The sequence below is a fragment of the Pezoporus flaviventris genome, unplaced genomic scaffold (genome assembly GCF_033815535.1).
Source record: "Pezoporus flaviventris isolate CSIRO_AGI_PZ_B2104156 unplaced genomic scaffold, CSIRO_AGI_Pfla_v1 ptg000006l, whole genome shotgun sequence".
Classification (NCBI taxonomy): domain Eukaryota; kingdom Metazoa; phylum Chordata; class Aves; order Psittaciformes; family Psittacidae; genus Pezoporus; species Pezoporus flaviventris.
Genome location: NW_026892554.1, coordinates 8,534,275 through 8,547,171, shown reverse-complemented (window position 1 = coordinate 8,547,171; position 12,897 = coordinate 8,534,275). Strand labels below are relative to the sequence as shown.

At 52.5% G+C, this 12,897-nt stretch overlaps 1 protein-coding gene across 1 annotated transcript; it reads left to right on the top strand.

The window, feature by feature from the left end:
• Window positions 1–4,277: 4,277 nt before the first annotated feature.
• RHCG (Rh family C glycoprotein) lies at window positions 4,278–12,440 on the top strand. Its single transcript, XM_061446779.1, has 10 exons — window positions 4,278–4,549; window positions 7,826–8,012; window positions 8,441–8,591; window positions 9,339–9,486; window positions 9,866–10,032; window positions 10,679–10,816; window positions 11,162–11,298; window positions 11,825–11,949; window positions 12,134–12,207; window positions 12,320–12,440. The coding sequence occupies exons 1-10, from the start codon at window positions 4,339–4,341 to the stop codon at window positions 12,383–12,385; spliced, it is 1,404 nt and encodes a 467-aa protein (XP_061302763.1). The 5' UTR covers window positions 4,278–4,338; the 3' UTR covers window positions 12,386–12,440.
• Window positions 12,441–12,897: the final 457 nt, after the last annotated feature.

The following is a 12,897-nucleotide window of genomic DNA, read 5'->3' as shown; positions in this document are numbered from 1 at the left end:
CGAACTGGGCAGGTGTAATGAGCTGGAGCCAGGAGCTGACCTGCTTGGCTGCACACTGAGAGCAAGGGAAGGGCACCAGGGCTGCCTGGATGGAAGGGTGGTGGGCAGCCTATGGGATGGGGGCTCCTGCTCCTCTTGGCCCTATAAGACATTGTCAGTGCACCACTCCCCTGTTGGAGCTCTGAAGAGCAGCGCCCCACCATGCTCCTGCTTGCGTTGCCCAGCCATTGGCGCCTGTCCCAGCAACCAGCTGAGGGCACTTAGCAGAGTGTGACCAAAACCTGCCTTATCACTGTCCAACAGGGACCACAAACAAACTGGGGGCGAGGGGGAGTTCTCCAGCAAAGCCTGGCAGCTCCTGATGTGGGAATTGCCGCCGGCTGCCCAACCCCCTGCTCCTTTCTTGCTCTCCAAGGCCATCGATCTCTCACAAAAGCCGTCAGAGATGGTGGCTGAGCCCCAGCGACCTGCATGTTTCCTTGTGTGACAGCTGGAGTTGCTCACGCCTCTGCTCGCCCTCATGCCTGCTCTCCAAGGACACCAACTTCTCTCTCACACACAGCCTTTGGCTTCTTTCTGGACAATCATTTACTTGCTGATAAATGCAGATTCTTGGAAGGCAGGAGAGGGCACAAGAAACATTGTTTGTAAATGGGGCTCACGTTTGGTTGGTGCTTTGATCCAGTTGGGATTAATTTTTGTTAAACTTAGAAAAAGTCTTGCTTTATTTTGACTAGTATTTAATGGTGAAGGCTAAAAAAATGCCTGAGAGAACTCAGACCTAAATGAGTTTGTGATCTCCCCCCATCCCACCACGCTGTCCCACACGGGGGGAAGTTTGTTTGCCATTCTGCTGAGGAAGCCAAAAAAGGTTTGGGTTTGGATTAACGCAGATGCTTCACCCTTGGGATACTCCTCAAGGACCTGCACAAGCAGTGAGTCACCTTTGATGCTGGTGGCTTCTGCTCCCCAGTGAGCTAGGCAAGACAGTGTGCGCTCTGGGGTAGATCCAGGCAGGAGCGAGGATGACTGCCTGCTGCATGTGGGTATGTCTGGGATTACCTGGTTTTACCTGGTTCTCCTCATTCCAGTGAATCCGTGGAGCTGTCAGGAGATAAAGAAGGGAAAGGTGAGGGTAAGGCACAGCAGGAAGGCACTGATGGAACAGTTCACAGTGACCCAGGGAGCCCTCATTCTCTCCTCTCTAGGGTAAAGCTGCCTCGAGGCCTCCAGACAGGAGGGAGGGATTTCTGTGTGCTTTTAGATTTTGGTTTTTACATCTTTCAAATAGTTTTAGTGCTCATAAAAGTGAGAAACTGGGAGAGACCCAGATGAGACTAGTCCTGTACAACCCTGCCAAGATCTAGTCCCACGTCTCCAGAGCAGAAGGACAAATGTACCTGCCCCTATTCCCCCAACAAGTTTTCGGGGAAACCTTGCCCCTCTTATGGGTGCTGGACATGATGGTCTAAATTTGGTGGAGCAGGCTTGGTATATGTGACTGGGCCACCTGGAAATCTGCCCCGTGCATCCTACCAGGCAGTTAGGAGCCTTGTAGGACAGATGCAAAGGACTTGATCTAACCCAGTGTAGGAAGCTCTTCACCAGCATCACTGCAGGCACCCGAGCTGGCATGGCCCTGTCAGCCTTTCCAGTGTTAGGCAGGCCCTGCAAAGAGCCTGGAGAGAAGCTGGTCCTTTAATGGGCTGTCACAGCACGGGCAGGCAATGGAGCATGCCAGCTCTGACGGGACTGCAGTGGTGAAGTGCTGATCTGCAGGTTGATAAGAAGGGGCAGTGCAAGGCAGTGCAGCAAGGTGAGACTATCGGGCCGGGGGAGAAGCCATTAGCCTTTGTCCTCGGCCTCCAGACACAGGAGAGAGGGGCTGGGGACAGAGCTGCTGCCTCCTGGGCTGTGCAAGGGTTTCACAAGCTGCTTTTCTGCGGATGCTGACATTTCAATGAGACCACAGATTAGAGAAGCTCTGCAGTTTGGTTCCTCCTGCTAAAGAAGAATCACAGACTGTGGTTGCTGGTGGCTACGCTACCTTACCAACATGTCTTCTGTTATAAAATGGTCCTTTGTGCCCCTGTCTTGCCTTTCTCAAGGTGTCTAAGAACTGCTCTAGGGCAGGGCTGAAGACTGATCCTACCACGTAGCTGGCAGAACATGCAGCTGTCAACAGTGCTTCTAGTGATTAGGGCTCAGATATTGTTTCGGGATTTCAGCTTCTTTCCAGCTGAAGATCTCTTCTTTCCTGGTGCATACACCTGGAACTGTCCTGCAGAAACCACATGTAATGGGAGACCCAGAAATACACTGGGTGGGCCCTGTGCAGCATTGCTGAACGGAGGGCCGGTCCTCAGGACAACAGCAACATCCACTTGCTTTATGAGTCCTCACCAAGTGACCCCAGCCACATGAAGCTCTGCTCATGCAGGGCAAGGGCAAGGCAGATGGAGTCCTCTTTTCCTCAGCCACATCGTGGGCATGAAGAGGCGGGTGCTGGTCTGGACCCTTGCTGAGAAGCACAGCACTGATCTGCAGCCCAAACAAGTGCTCCCCTGATGCTCTGCCATGGTCTGGTGTTCATTTGCTGTCCAGGTTCACTTGCTGTCCTGCTGCTGACCCTCCACAGTGTGTGTCTGGTCACTAGCTAGTTCCTCTGCCATACAGAAGTGCTCCTGAGCGGCATCTCCCCAGCTATTCCCAATGCTGTTTCTGTCCTACAGCCAGCATGGGGCCCAGATGAGACTGGAGAATGATTTTGTATGGTCTCTTCAAGACCATCTACAGCATTTTTCTGCCATCTGTCACTTGGAGAAGAAAGCAAACAAGGAAAAAAAAAATAACAATAAACTCAAATTATTGCCTAATCATCACAGCAATCAGTGCTGCTTGCTCAGCCTGCAGGACACAATTAGATGCCATCAGCAGATTTGGGCAGCTTGCCTGGGCTGCTGTCTTTCATCTCTTGAACACTGACTGACAGGCATCTCTGAGATCTGCAGGCAGAGGAAGGAGCTGGGATCCCTCTGAAGGATTTGCCCAGCTCTTTGGGAAAAGAGCATATGGTTCAAAACCATGGGGAAAAAAGGAGTATTGTGTTTATGTTTATGAATTAAAAGAGGCCCCATACCAGATGAGGGGACATTCAGGCTGCAACAGTGAGGTTTCCAGCCCCATCTCCAGCACTACCTCAGAGCACTGCCCTGGTTTATGCAGTCCCAGCTTGTCTTGCTGGGAGGATGTGCTGAGTAAATCACTTCAGGAAATCATGACACATGTCACTTAAATCCTTCTAGATCCATGGCAGAGCCTTTGGTAGAGCCACTGCACGTCTGTGCACGAATGCAGTATCTTGGTGTTTGGTTTCAAGCATGTATCTTCCTCTTCCTCTTGGGACTCCCCCACAGACTGCTTTCCCAAAAGCAAATAGTGGGACTTGCAGCCAGCCCAGTGACTCAGGCTGCTTCGGCAGGGATGTGGGGTGGCCCCATACCTCATCTTCTGGTCACCACAAGCGAGTGTGATCCTTGGGCTCAGCCACGTTTGCTCTTGGTCAGGGAGCTAACTGCTCTGGTCATGGGGTGGGCAGACTCAGGCAGATCCCTGCTGCAGCAGTGCTGTGTCCCTCCATCTCCGCACCCAGGGCAGAGGCTCATGAGAGGAAACAGACCCTGGTGACAATGGTGTTGCCCAAGAGGCTCTGGGAGTTGCCCTGCAGGGGATGGCAAGCCTGTTCCTGCTCATCTCCACCATGGTTTTGCAGGGTGCAGGCAGCCGTCCTAAAGCATGTTGCAAAGCAAGGAGCCAACAGTTTCATCCTGGGACAAAGGGTTTCTTGAGGCTGTTGCAGTGCCCTGCAAAGACATGGAGGACAGCAGAGAGCTGCAGCAAGGGGCACCCTGCCTTCACCCTCGGTGCTCACTGGGGAAGGGTGCCTGCGAGGCGCTACGGGGCGGTGACGGGAGCACTCACTGCAGGGAGGCAGGATGCTCAGGATCAGGGTGGTCCTGCAAGGGGCAGGGAAGAGGTGTGTGGCCGGGCAGAGCAGGGGGCAGGACGCCCGGGCTCCACTCCCCACTCTGCTGCCCTCCACATCTCCTGGTCCCCTTGGAGGCAGGGCTCAGAGGTGCTCTGAGCAGCGCGGAGGAAAGGTGTTGGGACCCTGTCCCTCCTCCCGCGGAGGAAGGAGAGCGACAGGAGCTGAAGCTCCCCGACTCTGAAACGTGATCCTGCCGCAGGCACCTCCCTGGGCCCCACCTCGCCCTCTCCTATATATGCCGCCGGCCTTAGCCAGGCACAGGGGACGAGAGCCCTCGAGGATCCCTGCGGATGGAGAGGCCGAGGCACCAGGGCATGGCGAAGAACACGTATATGCGCTGGCGGCTCCCGCTCGTGTGCCTCCTCTGGGAGGTGGCCATGATCGTTCTCTTTGGGGTCTTTGTGCGCTTTGGCCCCGAAGCTGATGCACACTGGGAGGAAGAGAAGCAGAAGAAGAACATAACCAGTGACATAGAGAATGATTTCTACTTCCGATACCCATGTGAGTATTTGGAAAGCCTAGTCCTGGTGCTGGCTGGTCCCCATCCCATCCCATCCCATCCCATGGTGGAGCCTGCCAGAAGCGATGGCTCCACTGACTGCCGGAAAGGCAGGCTCTTGCCTTGAGGCTGGTTTGGGATTCACCAAAGAGTAAGAGAAGAGCCTTGCGGCCCCTCTTGGGGCTGTGTCAGCAGGGTTCCATGATGTCTTTTTTCCAGGAATAGGGCTGACGTGTTCCCAGCACCCGGCAAGTGTCGGCTTGCTGCCCCCTCCGTCAGCTCTGGATCAGAGTGAGCTTTTCTGTGCATACGGAGGAACGGCTGTTGAGATCCTGTGACATCTTCCTCCCCTTCCTACATCCTCCCCCTCACTCGTAAATTACCCTTTAGCTACTGGCATTTCCATGCCGGAGTCTTCCTAACCTGCCAGGCTCCCAGGGCTCTTGGGTCGCTGCATCATATTGCCCCATGGATTATTTAGGCGGTTAAAGCCCTCCCGGTCATGCAGTGCCTTTGGCCACCTTTGATATCCAGGGCTGGTCATCGCTGTGAGCCATTCAGAACAGGCTGCTTCTGTAGGCAATTGTTTCCAAGGAAGCAACAGGCCTGAGTCATGAATCTATTTAGAACATTTCCATTAAAAACACCTGCTAAATCAAAGGAGCTATAGCAACCTGTAGCTGCTGAGGATTAGCAACTTCTGAACAGGATTTGCTTAGAGAACCTCTGCTTAGCTGGCCTCCGGGTTAGTGTATGGCCATGGCTGGCCTTAGGACTAACCTCAGGCGGGTTGGCAAGAGGCAGCATCAGTGCCTGAGGGATGCTCTTGTCACTGATGTGCTGGGATGTCCTCATCAGGGGTCCAAGAAAGAGCTTGTAGGAGCTAAGGACATCACATCTCTTCTGTCCTCATACCCCACCTCTGCTTGGCAGTGCCAAATATTCCCCATCAGATGGCTGCATGGATTCACACAATTAAATGAACCCAAGAACAACTGCTTAGCTCAGTTTAGCTTTGCATTACGTTTCTGTTGCAGACCTGAAGAAGGGTTCACATGCCCAAAAGCACAACTGGTCTTTGTCCATTATCTAATTACAAATGTTCTCTCTCTGCAAAGATGGACAAACATGGCAAGGTGGCCAAGCCCTGGCGTTTTGATCTCTGTGTCCATCCAGCAGTCTTCAGGAGAGAGTGTGATGGTGGAACACCCAAGGACCAGTTATACTAATATGCCTGCAACCTCTGCTGTCCATAGGACCTGTCCCAGGTGGCAGTGGGATAGGAGTGATGAACTGGCAGGTCCTCCAAGCCCAGAGATGATGGGGAAGGCAGGCAGAGGGGAGCCTATGCATGACTGTGGCACCCGTTGCCAGGTCCTGTGTGCCAATTCCTTCTCATTTTGAATCACACATTGATATTCCATAACGGGTGAGTCATTTGCTCTCTAGGGAAAAGAAACCAGATTCTTTGGTACAGGTAGCATTCCCAAAGCCCAAACACTTCCTCTTGGTAGTGATGCCTGTTGTCCTCCCACACAAGCAGGGTCACAAAACTTTTGGGGCATGGCAGCACCTTGAAGACTCGTTGTCTCTGAGTGATGTTGATGTTCTTCTTCAGGGAAAACAATTGCAAGGGTTAGAAAAAGGTTTTAGACTGGGTGCAGCCTGAAAAAAAAGACCTGCTCTTCCTCCTGGGTTTGTACAGGGTCTAACACAGAGTGGGCATCCTCTGTGTATTCAGAGGGCACACAATCCCTGCCTTTGACTCTGACCTGTGTATTTCTGCTTCTAAGGATGAAAGTGGGAATATATAATGCAAATGGCATCAGATAATTCTGGCTGTGTATTGTGCTGATTGCACTGGAGGAGAGAGGTGGGAAGAGTAAATACAGCTGCAGAGGGAGAGTCTGTAGTATTGTATGATGAAACCAGAGTTAGGAAGACTAGTTCTTTGGCCATTCAGAGAAGTGTGTTTGAAGTGACCTGTGCTGAACAGTGCCAGCTCCAGGTCTTGTGTCCTTCCTTTTTTTATGAGTGATTTCATGGGCATGGGGAGGATTTCTAAAGAGCAGATTAACCTGTCCCTGCAATGTGACACTGTATTGCTGGAGTCTGTCCAAATGCTTGTCCTTAAACAAGCTGCAAGATCTTGTAAAGCACCAAAGGACAAAAGCCACGGCTTCTGTAGAGCAACACCTCACCCAAATTCTCATCCAGCCTTTAGTGGAAGCAGCAGGTACAACACCATTGTCCCTGCAGGAGTGGATCTGGGGCTGCTGGATTTCAACACAGGTTTGGGGTATAGCAGGTTCTCAGCCTTTGTCCTGAGCTTATGCCTTCTTTGAGGTGCACAAACATTACTGGTTTTAATGGCTATAATGGTTTGTGTGCTGCATAACACAGAGCTGGAGTAGCTCTGTTAACGCTATGTTTACCTGTTGAAAGTGAGGGTGTGCAGGTGGGAGTCTCCCAGCAGGAGATCCCAGCTTTGAGTCTCCTGCTCTTTTCATAGGCCTCCACTGTGAGGGCTTGCATGGTTCAGTTGTACCTCTGCAGAGTTTCAGCTCACTTAATTGCAAAGAGATGCTTATCTGGTAGAAACGTGCAGCATTAAAAGTACAGCAGGTTTATACAGCAGGTTTATTGCACCGAGAAGGTCTTTGAGGAGGCTCACACAGGTTTGATTTCCCCCAGGGAAGGGCATCTGAGGGGCTTGAGTTAGTAGGTCAGAGCATTTATGGGAAGAACTGGGTCTCTCTGGTTTAAGCACTCCAATTCTCACAAAGAGGATCCCGGTCTCAAGGGTATTTTGCCACTGATTTCAGCGACATTGAAAAATGTATTTGTGAACTTCCCTTGTTCTTGGACTCTTCTTGCTCTGAGCCTTTTCCCCAGACCCTGCATGAGATGGGCCTACCCAAAATGACCATCCGTGTGTTTTTAATAAAACTTCATTGCTCATTTTACATGCATTTTCTGAGGTTTTTGTAAAGGGAAAAACTAAACTGAATTTAAAATGCTTTCCTCTGTACACTCCATTAGCCTCCGATCTTCTCTTGCATGAATACTTTCAAGACAAATCCTTTCAACCAGAATCCAATTAATGAAACCTGAGCCATTCTCAGACTTAGAAATGTGGGGACTTGGGACAAACACACATTTTCCTCTTGAATTTCCCCCCTATTGCCACTGATGCGGGTAGTTTCCTTTCATCACTTCAAATGGCACTCACAGCCCTGCTGTCCCCCCAGAGCTGATGGTCCCTTCACTCTGTACAGCTTTCCAGGACGTCCATGTGATGATCTTTGTGGGCTTTGGCTTCCTCATGATGTTCCTCAAGCGTTATGGATTTGGAGCCGTGGGTTTCAATTTCCTCCTTGCTGCCTTTGGGATCCAGTGGGCTCTCCTGATGCAAGGCTGGTTTCACTCTTTTGAGAATGGGAAGATACTCATTGGAGTGGAGAAGTAAGGAGGAGATGGGCTCTGGGGTGCCAGCCAGTGGAAAAGCTGGGATGGGAGGCAAGCAGCTGCCAGCATCTGTCCCTCTATGATGTTCAATCAAGTCTCTGTAAATGTTGTCTTCCCTCCACATACCTCCACTTGCTTTCCAGCTTTCAGCCCAAACATACCTGCCATTAAGGTGCTCAAAGGGAAAGGTGAGATGAGCATCACCCCTTAATCCCAAACTGGGCACCATGTCAGTGCTGGGAACGCATATAATCCATGTTATTGAAATAATATGGGAAAGCACCTTTTCTGGACAGTATGTAAGGATGGGAGGAAGGTCAAAGGGAAATCCAGGGCTGTTTCCTAAATGATGGATGGGGTGGGTGAGAGTGATTTACACAAGCGTATTTCCTTATTAAACCACCATTTGCCTTCCCCTTTTCCAGCCTGATCAATGCTGATTTCTGTGTGGGCTCTGTGTGCATTGCCTTTGGGGCCATCCTGGGCAAAACCAGCCCCATACAGCTCCTTATCATGACTCTGTTTCAAGTCACGCTCTTCGCAGTGAATGAGTACATCCTCCTCAACCTGCTTCATGTAAGCCTTTAGGCAGAACCAGGTTGGTTCTGCTCCTTCCTCTCTGTCTCACCAAATGGTCTCCCTTTGCCATGGCTCCACCAAGCCATTGCCTCATAAGCATTTGAAATGCAAGCATTCAGGCAGAAAAAGTAGACAGATTATGAAGGAGGGGGTCATTCCTCCCTGTGTAAAGCCAACTTCTATGGCTTTACACACAAGCCTGGCAATTCAAGGGCACTGGCTCTCTCTGTTGCAGCAGCAGACGATGAGTCTTAGTACAAAGGACCAGTCACTCTCTTTGTGCCTGAGATTTCCCTCTCATCTGTTTCCCCTGCTGGAATATGGGTGTTGTAGAAGGAAATTAAGTGACAAAGAGGATGAGATGTCTGCTGACAGAGGCAGGGTTCCTGCTCTCTGAGAGAGGGCCTAGAGGGCTGAGAAGTGAACAAGTTGCCAGAAGAACTGAGTGCACCTAGAAGCCAACCTGGCTATTGTTGCAATCCATTTGCTATTAGGACACATCAGAAACTCCCTTCTGCCCTGATGCCTTGCAAGAGGAAGGTAAAAGGAATGTCATGGTTGTGCACAGGACCAAGAAAGCAGGATAGATAGCAAGACCAGAGCGTTTCTGTGCACCTCTCCCCATGACTAAGTGCAGGCTGGAAGGAAGAGTGGGAGGACAATCTGGGCATGATGCAAAACAGACCTCAGCTCCAGAATGAGCAGTGACTGTAGAAGCAAACCTCTGTTCTCCCATGGCTGCAGGTTAAGGATGCAGGTGGCTCCATGACCATTCACACCTTCGGAGCTTACTTCGGCCTCACAGTGACATGCATCCTGTACAGACCCAACCTGGAGCAGAGTAAGGACAAGCAGGGCTCTGTGTACCACTCTGACCTCTTCGCTATGATCGGTGAGTCAGCCCCTGCTTCAGGGATGCTGGTACATGTGGACCATTTGGCTGCAGAGGGGTGGTCCCTCAGGTGTCTCTGGGAAAACCAAACTGAAACCAGGATCTGGGCCTGAGAAGATCTGTATCCCAGTCTTCTGCCTCTCAAAGCTACTCAGCTCCCTTCATCAGTGGCTGGGCTGAGATGGTACCTGGGAAGACAAGGATGTATTTTGGGTCCCCCTCTCTGCCAGATGGTCCCATTATGACGGATGAAACTCTGGGACAGCAGAACTACAAGATTTAACTTCCCACTGGGCAGAAAGATCTTCTTTAGAGTTTTTTTTTCAATTCCCATATTCTCTCTTTACCCTTCTTTGTCCCCTCCTCCCCATCCCATCAGGAACCCTGTATCTATGGATGTACTGGCCCAGTTTTAACTCAGCAGTATCTGAGCACGGGGATGCCCAGCACCGGGCTGCCATTAACACATACTGCTCACTGGCTGCTTGTGTCCTCACCACAGTGGCCTTCTCCAGCATGCTGCAGAAGAAAGGCAAGCTTGACATGGTAAGCTGGGAACTCAGGGGACTTATAATGAAGTTGATTGAGAGTCCAGGAAATGATTGGCACTTGTCCTTTGCTGAACAGATGCTGGGGTTTAGGGTGTGATGGTGAAACCAGCATTCAGGCTATACTGAATAAGCAAGTGGGAAGTGAGTCCTGCAGTGCTTGAGGTGAAGGGTGATGCCTGCATGTGGTGAACCTAAGTCACAGCAGGAATTGGACTTGCTACTGATGAGCACGTTGCAGAACCATGTTTAGCAGCCCTCTCCAGCAAGCTGAGCAGGGCCTGCGCAGCAGCTCGTGAGCAATCGGGGGGCTGACTTGTACGTGTTATGTGTGTGGGTGACATGTCTCTGTGACAGCAGAGCTTGCGTGACACATGGGTGAGACAATTTCCATCTGATCACAACTCCCCACCCGGATTTGTGGATGCAAAGAACGTGTGTGGTACGAGGAGTGGGAGTCTGTGCGCCTGTGCTGCAGACAGAGGCTGCCTCTTCTCTTGTTTTTCACCAGTGAGCAGGAAAATAGGCCCTGAAGTTTCCTCTGGGAACGTTTTCAGTGCTGATTCTTCCACTTTGCCATTCGCACCATCCCTGAGCAATTGCAGTCTCCCCGAGATGCCAAAACAGGGTGGTTACTTGTGCAGGTCCACATCCAGAACGCAACGCTGGCAGGAGGTGTGGCTGTGGGCACCAGTGCGGAGATGATGCTGACTCCATACGGTGCCCTCATTGTTGGGTTCATCTCTGGGATTGTGTCCACAGTGGGCTATGTCTACCTCACGGTGAGTGCTGCTTTAGGGGTCTGCCTGCTATGCAGGCCAGAAATGGATTCACTTCCCTCTGAGGGTTACTGCTTTCCATCATCTCTTATGTAGATGCACTTCTGGCTTCATTTACTGCCCCAAAGTGCTCAGGAAGGTTCAGTCTCCCCAAAGGAGAGTGTTTGGAGGATATGTTGTTATTTTGTTTGAGTTTGGCTCACATCTATGTCTACAAGCCCCTAGCTCTTTAATGGGGCACAGTATCACTCTTCCTTCTCTACTTATCCCAGTACTCCATGGAATGAACTAATCCTTCCCAGGGCTGTGCTCATGTCCCTCACCCCTCTATACCTCCCTTCCTCTCAGCCCTTTTTGGAGTCCAGGTTGCGCATCCAGGACACGTGTGGCATCCACAACCTCCACGCCATGCCGGGCCTTATTGGAGGCATTGTGGGGGCCATTACTGCAGCCGCAGCCACAGAGGAAGTGTATGGAAAGGAAGGGTAAGGCAGCTTGAAAACCTTCCCTGAGAACAGATGTTACCAGGGTCTCCTAGGTCTGGGATCAAGGAGCAATTGACAGCTCTTGTCAGTTGTCCATATTTGCCCCTTTTGCCCTCAAAACCATGGGGTGCGCTGACAGTGTCAGGCTTACTGAAGTGTAGAAGACTCACCTCTGGCAGCTGGCTTGTGGTGGCCTCAAAAAGGAGCCACAACCCTATGGCTTGGCATTATTCTGGAGCATGGTGGGTGGGGAAGCCTCCGCCCTCCATCCCGGCATTGTTTTGTGGGGTCAGGTGAAGTTGAAGGTCTGAAATACAAAGGAAATGTTTCTATTTGGGCTCCTCCTGGGTAAAACCTTGCCAGGGGGCAGAGAAGAAGGAAGCGAGCAGTGCTTCGTGTCATTGCGACACTCCACTCTCCTGGTCCATTGCAGAAGAGGGATGGGGCTTAGGGAGGAGTCCGTGATGGAGCAGGGCCAGAGCCCGGAAAGCTCTCCTGCCAGGAGGAATTCTCGCCCTTTCTGCAGGTTCATCAAGGCCTTTGACTTCACTGGGCCCTACCAGACGCGCACACCCAGCGTCCAAGGCGGGTTCCAGGCAGCCGGCATCGTGGTGTCTCTGCTGATGGCCTTTGCCGGGGGTGCCCTTGTGGGTAAGCAGGAGGGGAGCCCGGGCAGGGGACACCCTGCAGTGGGACCGCCGCAGAGGAGCCAGGGAACCCATGGCAAAAGGATCGAATGGGGCTCGGTGCTCCCGCGTTTGCCCCCTGTGCTGCCGGGACGGGTGGGCTGCAGCCACCGCACTGCACGCACCCCACAACCCCATCGTGCTTCCAGGGGCCATCCTGAAGCTGCCCATCTGGGGCGATGCCTCGGACGAGAACTGCTTCGAGGACGACATTTACTGGGAGGTGAGGCGGGGGCTCGCTGCCCCGGCGGGGTCTGCGGGGCCGGCGGCGGGGGGCGGGCGGCACAAGATGGCGCTGTGGCCCCGCGGCGCTGAGGGGGCTGTGGCCGCCGCAGGTGCCGGAGGACGAGGAGAGCGATGTGTACCACATGCACCACCCCGACAAGCCCGCCTCGCCATGAGCCCCCATGAGACACGGCCGCTGCCCCCCCCATGGCGGAGAGCGGCTGCCCGCCACGACAGGGACCCGGGGCCTGCTCTGGCGGGCGATGGTTCATGTTCGTCCCATGAGGACAACATGCCCGGCTCTGCCCTTCTCTCTGCTTTTGTAACGAGCTTTGTGAATAAAATGGAAGCGTGTTCTTCTTTCCAAGCCTCATGTCGGTAATGGTGCAGGGTGGGATGTAACCCAAATGCCGGCGGCATCTGGGCTGCTCATGGTCAAGGGCAGGTGCTGGGACACTTGGGTGTGGATGCACAGGCGACGGCACTGTGAGGGTAGCACAGGCAGAGGGGACGCTTGGCTTGTGTTAACATTAACGGCAGCAGCCAGACCTGCCACGGCCATAGCTGAGCCCGTGTGGGAAGCACAGGCCTGGGTGAGGGCCGGCTTTGAGTCTGGCTACACTTCACATGCCTCCGCCATCACCTTCTCTTGACCTACTCTACTGAGGCCTCTATCAGCTCCTTGGGA